General features: G+C 38.1%; 2 protein-coding genes across 2 annotated transcripts; one reads left to right on the top strand and one right to left on the bottom strand.

Annotated features, from left to right (window-relative positions):
* Window positions 1–2,637: 2,637 nt before the first annotated feature.
* Window positions 2,638–9,435, bottom strand: LOC141813988 (uncharacterized). Its single transcript, XM_074701990.1, has 9 exons — window positions 9,018–9,435; window positions 7,738–8,930; window positions 7,496–7,628; window positions 7,315–7,403; window positions 5,666–5,904; window positions 4,542–4,628; window positions 3,694–3,793; window positions 2,952–3,153; window positions 2,638–2,858 (listed from the first exon to the last, which is right to left on the bottom strand). Exons 1-9 carry the CDS (start codon window positions 9,433–9,435, stop codon window positions 2,638–2,640), a joined length of 2,682 nt encoding a protein of 893 aa, XP_074558091.1.
* Window positions 9,436–10,714: 1,279 nt separating this feature from the next.
* Window positions 10,715–13,312, top strand: LOC141814020 (FRIGIDA-like protein 4a). The gene is made up of 3 exons (XM_074702018.1): window positions 10,715–11,661; window positions 12,196–12,368; window positions 12,510–13,312. The coding sequence occupies exons 1-3, from the start codon at window positions 10,794–10,796 to the stop codon at window positions 13,068–13,070; spliced, it is 1,602 nt and encodes a 533-aa protein (XP_074558119.1). The 5' UTR covers window positions 10,715–10,793; the 3' UTR covers window positions 13,071–13,312.
* Window positions 13,313–13,863: the final 551 nt, after the last annotated feature.

Here is a 13,863-nt window from a genome sequence, read left to right on the forward strand (position 1 = left end):
ATAAATACAAGGCTAAATGCATATTATATTACTTAAATCATAAAAATTTAATCTTTTAATGTAATATAATTTATGAATAATCACATCAAAATAAATTTTATTTTCCATGCTTCGACCAATCCAATGTCAGCCTAAATCAAAATTTTAGTTTCAGTTAATTTTGGACAATTAACACCTTGCCATTTTGGGCAAATATTATCTTAATGTTAAATAATCAATTATGTCTGAGATTATAAAAAATAGGAATCTCAATTATTTTAATCCTTAAATGGAACAAAAAGGGAAAATTAATGAAATTTTAAAATAACATAAAATATACTATTAAGTGTTATTTTTCTTATTTCATATTGAAAATTATTTACTGATAATGAGTCATGGTGAAATTAAAATTATCATGAGCAGGGTCAGCCCTAATTGAGCTTAACTTGTATTCATCTGACTAAATGTCTGTCTTGTAATCCAACTATAATTAACATTTTCACAGACTACTCTTAATTTGTTGTGATCCAACAAATAACAGGAAGAATAAAGATTATTGTACAGTCCAGTGACAAAGAAATAGGAAAACATAAAATATCTAGAGTGAGATAAAGTATGGTCTTATCTTAATTTTGAAAAAAAGAAAAACATAAACTGGTGGTGGCCTCATTACCATCTTCCTTTTAGATTATTCCTACACCACTAAGGGAGAAGAACAAGAGGAGGACAGTGGCCTCATTCCACCATTGCTCATGTTGCTCTGCTTTATGAACTTCTCGTCTCATCACCCAGGCATCAACAATCTAACCAATCCTAAATTTCATTGGGCTTTTTGAGATCTGGAAAAGAATGGGATGCTATAGATGGTTGGCTCTTGGACTTGGGTGTCTTGTTCTTCCTTTGCGGTTGGAACTCGAAACAAATATCAACTTAACATCTTTGTATATGACACGGCAAGACAGATGCTTCTCGATCACCCGGTGAAAATATGGTTAGATTTTCTGGTTATGCTTCATCCAGAAACCGTATGGAAGATCTATTCAACTTTTCTGCATCCAGTTTTGATGAATAATCAGCCTCCTCTGAGTTACTATGCACGCAACAACCACAAGCTACGCAAAAATTCATCATGTATTCTCTCTCTCTCTCTCTTGTCAGTCTCTACCACCTGTTTCAAGCATGGAGAATGATTAAGCCGAGTCATAGAAGTAACGAAGGCATAAAACAAGATTGTTTTTGAGTATCATAGAATCAAGGTTGAAAAATAAAGTGTGAGCTATGATGAGACTTCTAGAAATTCATGGTAGTTATGGTCAGTAGGTTCCGATTCGGAACTGCTTAAAAGAGTAGCCTAACTAAGACTAAGAACTGAACTAAGAGCATCCACAATGCTTCCTCATTATAACACCCTAATATTAATAATTAAAAATTAAAAAAATTAAAAAAAAATTGCATATGGAGTGGGCCCACCCCACTGTCACATGAACACGTTCATATGGCAGTGGGGTGTTATAACACTCCTCCACATTGTTCATTAACACCCAAGGGGTGTTATAACACCCCCATTAACAGAGCATTGGGGATGCTATAATGCATGTAGAGGCATAAACAAACTGGTGTGACCAAATTGGTTTCAGATAAAGTCATATGAGCATATGAAAGGTAGATTAACATTGCGAATAGGTGTGCATCTAAGTAGTGATAAGACTAGTACACCTCCATAGGCATATATTCCATGTAAATGGAGCATAATGTCCTATGAGCAAATCAACCCAAGGAATTAAGCAGCCAAACAAGATAGAAAAATAATGGGACAAAAGAATCAAATAGCCAATCCATTGTTTGTCAAATCAGATTTCGAATGTTGCCCTCATCAGAATATTACTTTTTTTAATCAACCTATGAAACTATTAGATCGCTATCTTAAAGAGATTTCAAATCAAAATTCACAGATTGATAATAACACAAAAAAGTGTCACTGGATGAGTCACATAGCTTCCATGTGAACTCTGTTGCTAATTTTGGCAACTAAGATAGCAGATCATAAAAGTTCCAAGCATAAAAAAGTAAGGATCAAAGATGACACTCACCTAAAAAGTTAGCAAATATCAATGTGCACTTTGGATTGGACCTCAACAGCCACAAATACATCCGATGGGTCAGAATTTGAGAGCTCATCCAAATATGCATCAAAGCCAAAGATTATGATACAGACGAAAATACGTTTTGAGACCTTCAACAAATCTCAACCCTCAGCATATTCAGCAGATAAAACTGATATAAGATCGGAATTCCTTCAATATAGAACTTTCAGGTCCTTTCATATAGGTCCTTCCTAAGAAAATAGATCTTTCGTATTTGTCATAGATATTGGAACTTGATCTATTGGAACCTGATTTGCATGAGGAGATTCAACAGATTTAATAACAACCATTGTTCTCCACTAAACTCGGAGAAGTTTTTTTTGTTCATTGAAGCCTATACTCAAGCGGAGGAGTTGCTGCAGATACAGAAAGTAGCTACAATTTCTAGATTCCAGAAAACCTTCTCCAGATTTTCAGTAACAAAAACTCCTGACTCTTGAAAATCAGAGGCAAGAATATTGTAGAAATTTTCATCAAAACATCACATTATGGCAGGTTATTCAAGGTACCAGATTCACTCTCTTTCCTGACTAGCAACCATGGTTATCTCACGAATCAAGCCAGGTTTTTGCTCAGTTGAAGAAATCTCTGCTTCAAATGTAGGCTTGGCTTGAGGCACATTCACACAATTTACAGCAGCCTGATAAGAGGCATGGAGGTTGTGCTCAGCAGCAGCAGACCCAGAACATTTAACTATGTTTGCCTGTTGCTTGATGTCGTTTTCGACCATTGCATCTGCATAAACCATCAGAAGTGTTATCAAAGGAACAAAAAGGAAAAAAAAACCCTAAGTTTTGCTATTCAATTTTTGGCATTAAATCCACCCACCTCCAGGAATAGGTGTAGGTTTTTTGGGGGAAAGCATCTTCAGCAGTGGATCAGTACCAGGAAAAACCAATATATTTGCAGACCTAACTTCTTGTTCTTGGGAACCATCAAGAGGCTTGAAGCCAAATATATTAGTCCATGCATCCTTTAGTTGAGGAATAGTGGGTATAACCATCTTTTCAACATTGAGTGAACAGAGAACCTAACAATAAGATCAAATTCAGATCAAAGAAATGAAGGCCAGAAGCACAAGAAAGAAAATTAAATGAATATAGTAACACCATTGGCAGTGTTCGGTAGGTATCTAAACTGTTACAAACACCTAGGTAACAAAGTTTCAAAAGGGAAAAATGTAAAACGGCTAAGTTCATAGATGTTTAAGTTTCTGCAAACATAAGGCATAGCAGAAGCTTGAAAAATCTTGACAGCCTAACTCAAGATGTCACTTGATTTTTAAATAGAAAACAAGTCCCATTGTGTCTACTTTTTCAACAGATTTTAGGACAAAGGATGAAAGATGGAATGAAACTTGTGCTTCATTAATGTTCGAAATTAAAGCAGATAGATTGTCAAAATTTTGAACTTTCAATGCAGGTAATAAAAGTTTTATGAACATATTAGTGTGAATCTTTCAAGCTCTATGGTTTTCATCAAAATATGCAGTTTTTACTTAAGTGATCAAGCATTCAAATTTTGTAAAAAATCAAATGGTGGAATAGAATAAAAAAGTAAACTGACGTACTGATTCGATTCCACTAAGAAGTCGGCGGCACATGCCTTGTCGTCTATACATGTTTCTTGTCCCAATAAAAGGCATTTCTGCAAGCCTGGTTCCATGTATCCTATCAGACAAGATGAAAGCAAAAGATGATCAGAACCAAATTAATAGGGTAGAGGATTTTTTCGCTCCTTTAACCCCAAAAAGAACTACGAAGGTACAAGGAGATCACAAGCTGAAAATACACTTGCTTTAAGTGATAAATTAAGGCTTAGATCAAACTTTCCTGCAACCCATCTTACATATGTTAAGTAGGATTTAGCAATGACATCAAACATCATCTCTAGCTATATAGAAGGCATGTGGCAGCTATCAGGTACCAGAAAATTTCACTCAACCGAACTCCGAACCAACTTGGTAGAAATTTTCCTATTAAAGCAAACTCTAGTCTCAAGTGAAAATACCCTGGATCAGATATAAACAAAAACCCCCAAAGAACAAATACTTTCCGCATCTGTGCATGCATAAACTGAGGTTCCCAGTTTGAACCCCAGCCCTGCTATCTATGCACATCACCTTGGACCAATATGCATCTCTACCAACTTTTCCACATAAACCTGCACAAGATCCTACTGAAAACCTCTTAAAGATTTGAGCACGCCGGTAAGTGAACACAGCCAACATCCTAGCTATCACTAACAGTTAACATTCACACTTCTCGCAAGCAATTTCAGAAATGTAATAGGATTGACAACAAAGACAATCTATCAATCAAAGGTACATTTTAGACAATAGTTTCTCCACATAAGATGATCCCAAAGTTAACTAGTCATCAAGATTGCTTGCATTTAACAGACAGCAAAGACAAGTACCTGACAGAGGCTACCGAGATAATTTCGTCACCACGCTCCAAAATTATTGTGCAGAAACTGCTATAGTTCAGGCGACTGAAATTCGATCTGCAAAAGCAAAAAATATAGAAGAAACAAGATTGTTAGCAGATAGCTATTGCAGAATATAAGCATCAACAATATATTACTTAATGCTAGAAAAGCATGGAAGAGATATTAGCAAGCAGGTACTCATGGGATAATAAAAAACATTAGGTATCTCCAACTACTTGAAGCATTGTAAGAATGAAGAGGCAGCAGGCAGGAGCAGTGCTGAGGTTTCTAAAATTAACCATCCCATTTGCATTAGATAAACAAAAAATCTATTAGCTGATTAGTAATCAAGACAAAAACAGGGCAATATCTAGGGCTGTAATGAAGCAAATCTTCATGAACAAACAAGGTAAAAGCTCATTAAACTATATTAAACAAAAACAAGATTGAACATATCTTAAGCTCAACAGGAAGTGAGTTTGGCTTGTTTGTGAACAAAGTTAGTGAACAGTGAACAAATATTGTCTAGCATTCATTTTCCATCTTGTATAATCAGTGCATGTATGCAAAGATATAAAAAACACAATAATCTGAAATATTTATACCAGACGTGCACATGGACTTATCATGATTTAATTGATTTGAACACTAACAAAGACATAATCTTCCATAAAAGTCTATGGGGGATAAGATCCCTGTCACATGTCCTAAATAGTTGGCACAAAAACACAGCTTGGTTATGAGGATGATGATGATATTTAAATAAATCTCAATACATATGCAATATTTTTATTTACTATTTATGTATTTTTGTAAAAAAATATATTAAGATCTAAATTCTTGCTTCTCGGTCAAGATTACATGTTATTTTGGGTCTAGAGAAACAAGATTCTCAAGAAGCTACCCTGAATTATGAATGTGCTTTTGTTGCAAAATAATTAACACCCCTATTAACTGGTAAGATGCAAATATAATGACTCAGCATTAATCTTAGAGAAATTCTAAATGAAAATGCCTATTTTTCAATTCACAATTTTTCCGTGAAAAATAAGGAACTGTCATGAGATGTATCAAACATTGAATTACTAAGAAAAGGTGTAAGAAATGCTTACCCACAGTTATAGACAGCATTATGAATCAGATTAAAACCACTTCTCTGGTCAACAATTGGCAGAAAGCACTCATCCATAATGGCTAGAGCAATAGCAATCTTCAAGTTGCATTCTACCATTTGATGCAACTCCAACTTATACATAGAAGGATTCTCATCAAATCGCCTAATAATGCTCCATGAAAATCCTGCTCCCAAGTCATTCTTGGTCCCCCAAATCTTCTGCAATCCTTCAAAAACCTGCAGTTAAAAAAGGCAGTGCCAGATCATTTATTAGAGCAGATAAAGTATTAGAACCACAAGCTTGGTAGATAGGTAAGGGAGCCTTGGTGCAACAGTAAAGTTGTTATCGTGTGACCCGGAGGTCATAAGTTCGAGTTTCAAAAACAACCTCTTGCAAAGCAGGATGAGACTGTATACAATAGACCCTTCCCCGAAACCCCACATTGGCGGGAGTTTTATGCACCAAGCTGCCCTTTATTATATATATATATATATATATATATATATATATAATCTCAGTTGGTCATACATACCAACAAAAGTTTATGTGAAATATAATCCCATTAAGCAAATGTTGCAAATCAATCATCACTCATAGATTTACATTTAGTAAAAAACATAAACAGCAAAATATCATAATGCCTGCATTTCAACTTGCAAAAGCAAGAATTGGAACTAAACCATTGTTTCTTACAGAAGAAGAGAACACTAAGGAAAAGAAAGTGAGTAGGGAAAAACTCCTAGGAAAAAGGAAAAGGATTGCAAAATAATTTTTGTCTGATTGCTTACTTGGAGGGAAGGAAAGAGGAAGAAAACTTAAAATTTTATTTGTCAAAATCATTTACAAAACCATTGGCAAAAAATAGATTTGAAAAAAATTAATAAATTTTAATTTTCAAAGGTTAGATATAAGCTTCGTTACACGCGAACATAAATTTTCTGTCCAAATCAAGTGAAAGCAATAGAGGAAAACTAAGAAATTATTTTCCTAATCTTTTCCTTGTTTTTTCCTGTCAAATGAGACAAAGGAAAAGTGTCGTTGGGAAATCTTTTTTGTCACCTTATATCCTACCTAGTTTTTTTCCCCTTGTAGAAAACACACCTTAAATATTTTCACATGAGTAGCTTAATTGTTGAGCTAGGTATAATTATCAACATCCTTGTAGATTGCTAAGACATTGTAAAAATTATATATGACAACAGATGACTGATTATGCAGACATAAATCTGAAAGGTCAGGCCTATTTTCTGTAAGCTCTCTAGAAATGTTTTGCAAAGCATTAATACCTAGATTGTTACTGAGCGATACAAGATGAAGAAATTGTCATTTTATCCTATATGGAAATGTAATGATATGGTAGGTTGATCTAAAAGATCCTTCTTCCAATAGAAAATGCACAATACTGATATGCTTGTAAAAGAAAACTATGTTTGACAACAGATACAGTATTCTCCAATGGATGAATAATCAGGTCTGTTATAACAAATGTTTCATAAGATCACATTATTGTTCATAAGCAGGCAAATATTGTGTTACTGTAAATTTTGAATAAATGTCATTCTTCAAGATTTGAGCTATTACAACAACTACCTTAAAAATTAAAACAAGATAAATTATCAAAACTCAATATAGAATCCATTTTATACCTTCTTGCAACTTTGGGTACAAAAAGAACTGCTCAGGTTTGATGAAATGGCAGAAACTGATTCAGGTTGAACAACACAATCCTGGTGATCTGCAAAATTCAAGTGACGAATCAGCAAGTTTCACTCTTTGAACATTACTAAAGTAAAATGTGACAAATATTAGAATTTGCTAATTCCATACATTTTGCCTCACACTGGTTGCATGACAGTAATGAAGAATCAATTCCATTGCTTTTTTGAGTAGCATCTGCAGAAATTTCACCACAGAACCTGCAGCAACAGTGTTTACAGTGCCACACTCCACGAGGAAGCACCTGTGAATAAGACAATAGGAAATTGAGTCAAATAGGTATGTCACACCAACCATATAACTACTATTTACCATTTCAGAGTAGCGTAAGGTTTAAGTTTCGCTTGTCGTACCTCCATACCCAAACAACTGAGATGGGATGTTGAAGGACAATCATTGCAACAGATCAATTCACCGCCACCACCACACATAGCACAAGTATCATCATGGGGGTGATCGCCACTTACGTCCACACTGCAGAATCCTTGATGTCCCAACTCTTCATGTTTTTTCCATGCTTCCAATTGACATTGTAAGAGGGAAACTCCTCTGTCCTCCAAATATATATTTTGTGATGGCTGGAGAAGTTTGCTCCCAGCATGAAGCTCAAACTTTGATGCAGAAACAATTTTAGTACAGCAGATGCACTTAATGCCATCTCTTGTTATCCAGCCTTTCAATTTTGTTTCATTTCTCTGGTTCATGTATTTCACTTTTCCGTTTACAGACAAGATTCCAAGGTCTATCATCCATGAGAAAACTGTCCTCTTCCATTTATATGGAACAAAATCATTGGCTTCAATTTCTGCATCCTGATCGCATCTACGAGCTAATAGAGCACATACTCTATGCTTGTTTTTTTCTATTTGGAAGTGATTAAGAGCTACAGAACTAACTATTGTTTTTGAGTCTAAATCCAAGGAGCTGTTTAAGTTCTTACTTCCTACAAGTTCATCTAGCACCTCTGTAGTTTCCTTAACTCTAGGTTGCCTCCTGGTGTCAAACATTGTCTCTGACTTCTTCTTTTCATTGCTTTGGACTTCTTCAGGCGCTTCCTTCCTTTTTCTCTTGTTAACAACATTTCTTTTCAGTACATTTAGGGAGTCCATTGGTATATTATAAGCACTACCAAGAGATGCTTTAGACTGCCTTTCAAAAGGACTCTTGGTCTTCCCATCGCATTCTCTATTCAATCCTTCCTGATACGCAGCATAAGCCTTTATGATTGACCAATAACTACCACGTCCTTTAGGAGGTATGTAAACAGAATCTACATATTTGCCGCCTTTCCTTGGCCTTAGGTCTATTGTCCAACCAGCATTTATAAGTATTTCTTTTAGCTGATCTTTCAATTCCCTTTTATGAATTTTTGAATTGGTAAGATCCCTTAATTTAGAGTCAGTCTTCCCGTTTTGCATATTTGTTCTCCTTCTTCCTCTTTTCAGAGGTAAAATCTCCAACTCTGGCGTTTGCTCACATCTGCTTTCCACAGTTATATCAGTGTTTATTTCTCTCAATGTAGCTCCTGAACTTGATCTTTCAGGTGGTCGTGAGTCTGCCGATAGGACTGTTGGATTCAGCATATCATGAGTAGCAACTGCTGGCAAGTCCAAGGTCCTTGATCTTTGCTCATCAATATTATTGGAACAGAGACGTTCAAGTCCATCCGCTTTCTTATTGAGGAAGACCCTCAAGACACCACCCTTTCCTTGCACCCTCAAAACACCACCTTCGTGTTGAGAAATGTCAGCATTCACGTTATTATGAGCAACAGCTGATTCTCTACTCTTCCCCACCAAATCTGGTTCAATCGCTTCTCTCATGTCAGTGTCCAAGATTTCACATTGCTTAGCAGCATGGTCCCTCAAAACAGTGCTCCTGTTTTTCTCTACTGAAGCAAATCCATAACTGTCGCCACATTGCGTCCATTCTCCTTTCTGCACATCACGAGCCGCCCTCCAATGCTTAGCGAAACAATCATCCGAATTGCAATCACTCACGTCCAACATCATCTTTTCGTCAACCTCCCCGCTTCCTTTCCTGTTCTTCATGCCACCTCTCTCCTCCGCGCCAGATATAACATCAAAACCCCAATCCGCCGACGATCAAACCGACTCCAAATCCAATGCCAACCAATCGCATCGGCGATAAGGAATCCCGAACGACGACCACTTCCTCCCTCCTCGATCAAAGATAAACACCGGAACGATTCTGGAAACGAAACATCCACTTTAATAGAGATATAAAACTCACCATCAATCAAAGAGCAAAAAATCAATAACCAAACCAATGCGACAAAGCGTTTTTGAGGAATCGGGGATGCGATTGGGATTCGGAAGCCCTCGCGGAGACGAAGTAGGAGTTCGAAGGCGATCGATTAGGGATTTGTGACAGGATCTTAACCTTTTTCTCCGCCCTCTCTCTCTCTCTTTCTTGTGTTCTGTTTCCCTCCAACGCCTTGTGGATATATCATTTATTGGATTTAGAAATTTTCGTAACTGTAATTACGCCGCAACCTACCAGGCAGATGAGTTGGCAAATTCCTGGGCCCCGGAAATCCAAACCCAGTGCTTCCGGACGACAGCTGAACGATTCGTAAGCTCGGTTTTCTCATCCGTTTTCTATGTACTTGAAAGTACACCAGTCTCTTTACCTGCGTTTAAAATAGTGGGGCCCGGAATTCTGGATGAGTAGAGTTGCGGGTAACATATTTTGAGAAATAAATGAAAAAATAGTTTATGATAAAGTCAAGTTTACATGTTAATATGAAATTTTATTAATATATTAATAAATTAATATAACTTCAATTTTCATTTCTCATTTTTCTTACTGATTTTAACCAATTTATTTTTTTATCAATTGATTGTGAACTTCTAATTTGAAATTGTCTACATTTACCTTTATGTTTCTCATATTAGTTTTTATGAATATATTAAGAAATGCTCATTGTTTATCAAAATTGCAATCTCTTAATTAAAATATATTTTATCCAAAAGATTTTAGATCATTTTAAATTATTTAAAATTAAAAAATATTAATTTTGGATTAATTTTTTATATTTATATTATTTAATCTGGAGACAAAACGGGCTAACGACCGTGAGACTATGAAAGGCATTGGCTCATGAGTGTCGTGCTTCCCCGGTATTCTCACCGTCCTTGTTGCCCGCCGCGTCTTCGCTCCTCGTACGCTTACGGCTCACCGCCCTACACTTTACAGTTACAATCTCCACCTGTCAATTTCCTATTGGCTCGACTCTGACCGTACTCCACCACCAATTTTCTTTTGTCCTCCTCTTCCTCCTCTTTCCCTTTTTAGGGTAGTGTTAGGGCTGGCGTCGCCCGTCTCCTCTTCGATTTGTCTTTCGCCTGCGCCATCGACCGCGAAAGTTGAGGACTTTGAGATCGATATGGCACCGGAAGCGGTGTCCGCCATCCCTGCTTCCCTTGTGCAGCAGAGCTTCGCGGAGCTGGACAAGCAGCGGGAGCTCATTACATGCTGCACTCAGCTATGGAAGGAACTCTCCGATCACTTCTCCACCCTTGAGCGAGGGCTCGAGATGAAGTCCGAGGCTCTTAGGTCCAAGCGTCAGTCGCTCGATGCTTCCTCCCGCCGCACCCTCAGCGTCCTCCGCCGCCGCGAATTCACCATCGATGCCTCCGTTGAAGTTGCTCTCTCCAAGCTCGGCGCTGTCCAGGCGATCCAGGTTGTCTCTTCTGCAGCGGAGGGCGACGAGCTCGATCTCACCTCAAAGCTGCGATCTTTCTGCACTAAAGTGGATTTCCATGGATTCTTCGACCTCGTAGTTGCGAAAAGGAAGGAGGTGGAGTTGCTTCGGTCTGAGCTCCCAGTGGCCCTCGCGGACTGTATTGATCCGGGCAAGTTCGTCATTGACGCGATATCTGGGGTCTTCCCCGTCGACAAGAGGCCCGTGAAGTCTCCAAATGATCTCGGTTGGGCATGTGTGCTAGTGTTGGAGTCACTGGTGCCAAACCTGGCAGATCCTGAGCTGGGGCCAGCGAGGCCGTTGGTGACTCGAACCATAAGGGAGCGTGCTCAGGACATGGCCAAGGAGTGGAAAGAGAATCTAGAGCTGCGTGGAGGGATCGAGAACGTGAAGCCACCTGATGCTCACACATTTCTCCAACATGTGGTGACCTTTGGAATCGTGGAGAAGGATGACAAAGAGCTGTACCGAAGACTTGTCGTAACTTTCGCTTGGCGAAGGCAAATGCCCAAGCTTGCTATTTCATTAGGACTTGAGGATAAGATCGAAGGTATTGATTTCTTCTCCTGTTCATCCATTTTGGTAATTTGTGTTGTGTTCTAGCTTATATGGGAATTTCTGATGATTTAGTATAAGGCTAAATCTGCTATCCATTTCAAGAGCTCAATGTTCTTTTACTATAAATCAGAAAATTTCTAATGATCCTGGTATTGGAAAACTATAAGCGGTTAAAATGTCAGCTCTATTTTGTTTGCCAAGTGAAACTTCTCATCGTCCATTTAGCTTTTATATGGATTGGATGAGTCATTTACTTCTGGATTCAAGTAATTGAGTTCTCACAGGTAGTATTTGTTTTCTTCTTTGTGTTCAATATCATGACATATATCTTTGTAATAAGAGTCAGTATGTCTATACATTGAGTAGTTTTGAAGTTCTTTTAGAAAATTGTCATTATTGTGAAGGACCAATAATGATCTTTGAGTGTGAATGCTCAAGTTAGGAGCTATATGTGTTGGCTTTGACCCTGAGGCTAGATGGGAGTTGTTAGATGAGTGATAGGAAAGTTGCTTTCTCCTGTATACAGATATCATTGAGGAATTGATCAACAATGGACATCAGCTAGATGCGATAAGCTTTGCTCATGAAGCTGGCCTGCAGGAGAAGTTCCCTCCAGTTCAATTACTAAAATCCTTCCTTGAAGACTCAAAGATAGCAACTTCAACTGAAGAAGACAGCAACAACAGTGGGCAAACTGCAGTATGCAACTCATTCTGGAGTTTCATTATTCTTTAAAGCTTTACTCGTTGAAAATGCATAAAGTGAATCATTAACCATAGGTCTGTAATACTTAAGTATTACGGTTATAATGTTCGATGTGAATGATACCATTTGTTACAGAATACCACAAGCCGCAGAGAACAATCAGTTATTCGGGCCGCTATCAAGTGTATTCAAGAACATAAGCTTGAAGCTGAGTTTCCCATGGAGAGCCTTCAGAAGCGACTCGAGCATTTGGAGAAGGCCAAGGTGGAGAAAAAAAAGACGTCCAGTGTCAGTCCTACCACTGATCGGCCCAATAGCCCAGCCAACAAGCGAACACGAGCCAACAATGGGGGACCGATGCCTCCTGCCAAGGCCGGCCGGCTGACGAACAATGCCTACGTGTCCTCCTTCCCTGCTCCTCATACCTTTGTAAGATCACCTTTGGTCCACACCACATGCCCTGGAACATCTCCTTATCCTTACGACAGCCCACCAGGACATGGGGTCTATGGTAGCAGGAGTCCATCAGCTATCAGAGATGCTTATGGATACCCAACTGAAGTCACCCCTGCTCCACTTGCTGCATCATATACCTCGCCGCCAATGAGCTATCCACCATACGGAAATTACAACAATGGCTTAGGAGGCTACCACAATGTATTGGCACCAGTCTATCAGCCAGTTTACTACAGGTAGGACTCACTTCACTTCAACTCTGAAACTAGTAGATCTGGCTGGGCGATATCTATATCCAAGTGCTAATAATTTACAGCCTTTGGCTTCATGCCCTACTTTGCAGTAACTGACTAAAAGGTAAAGCAATAGGATGTGTGTACTAGATGGTTTGCTGTAGTTTCTGTTTAGATCAGCTCTATTCTGTGTTCTTCTGCTGCAGTGTAAATTTAATCGGATGTTATGTCGAAAATGTTTATGTTTAAGTGATGTATGTGATACTTTGTCGTTCAACTTGACTTGCTATCTTGGTAATTCGATGCTGAACTCATGTCTGTTGAACATGGAGGATATGTTTTTGCATCTTGCATCTGTTTTCTGTGTTCTTTTCAGTTTACTGGGGCATCAAACATGCTTTCTGAACTCATTGAAACAGTTCATAGCCCACATGCTCTGTTCTGATCCATTGGCATACTGCCATGATGCAAGCTGTTTGGGTGTAATTGTCTTTTGGTTTGCAGCCAAGTTTATCACTGATTGTAGTTTTGATTATATACTAGGCTTAATTGTAGTTTTAGCTCTACAAGTACTTAATTTGAATGTGTATGATATGTAGACATTTGTAGCTTTAAATAAAAGGATTTGGCATGTACTGCAACTAATCTTTTCAGTGAGGGTCAAACAAGAACAGTGCTTGTTTACCCTTTAGCTGTGGCCACCATTAGCAATAACAAGGAAGTTGTATGGTACTGGAGCATAGTTGAGTTGGTTATGACGGAGCAGAGTTATTGAAGTGGACAATGGTCAAATCTTGATA

This window comes from Curcuma longa, chromosome 20 (genome assembly GCF_044706935.1).
Source record: "Curcuma longa cultivar G26 ecotype Majalengka, Jawa Barat chromosome 20, ITB_CL_G26_1.1, whole genome shotgun sequence".
Lineage (NCBI taxonomy): Eukaryota > Viridiplantae > Streptophyta > Magnoliopsida > Zingiberales > Zingiberaceae > Curcuma > Curcuma longa.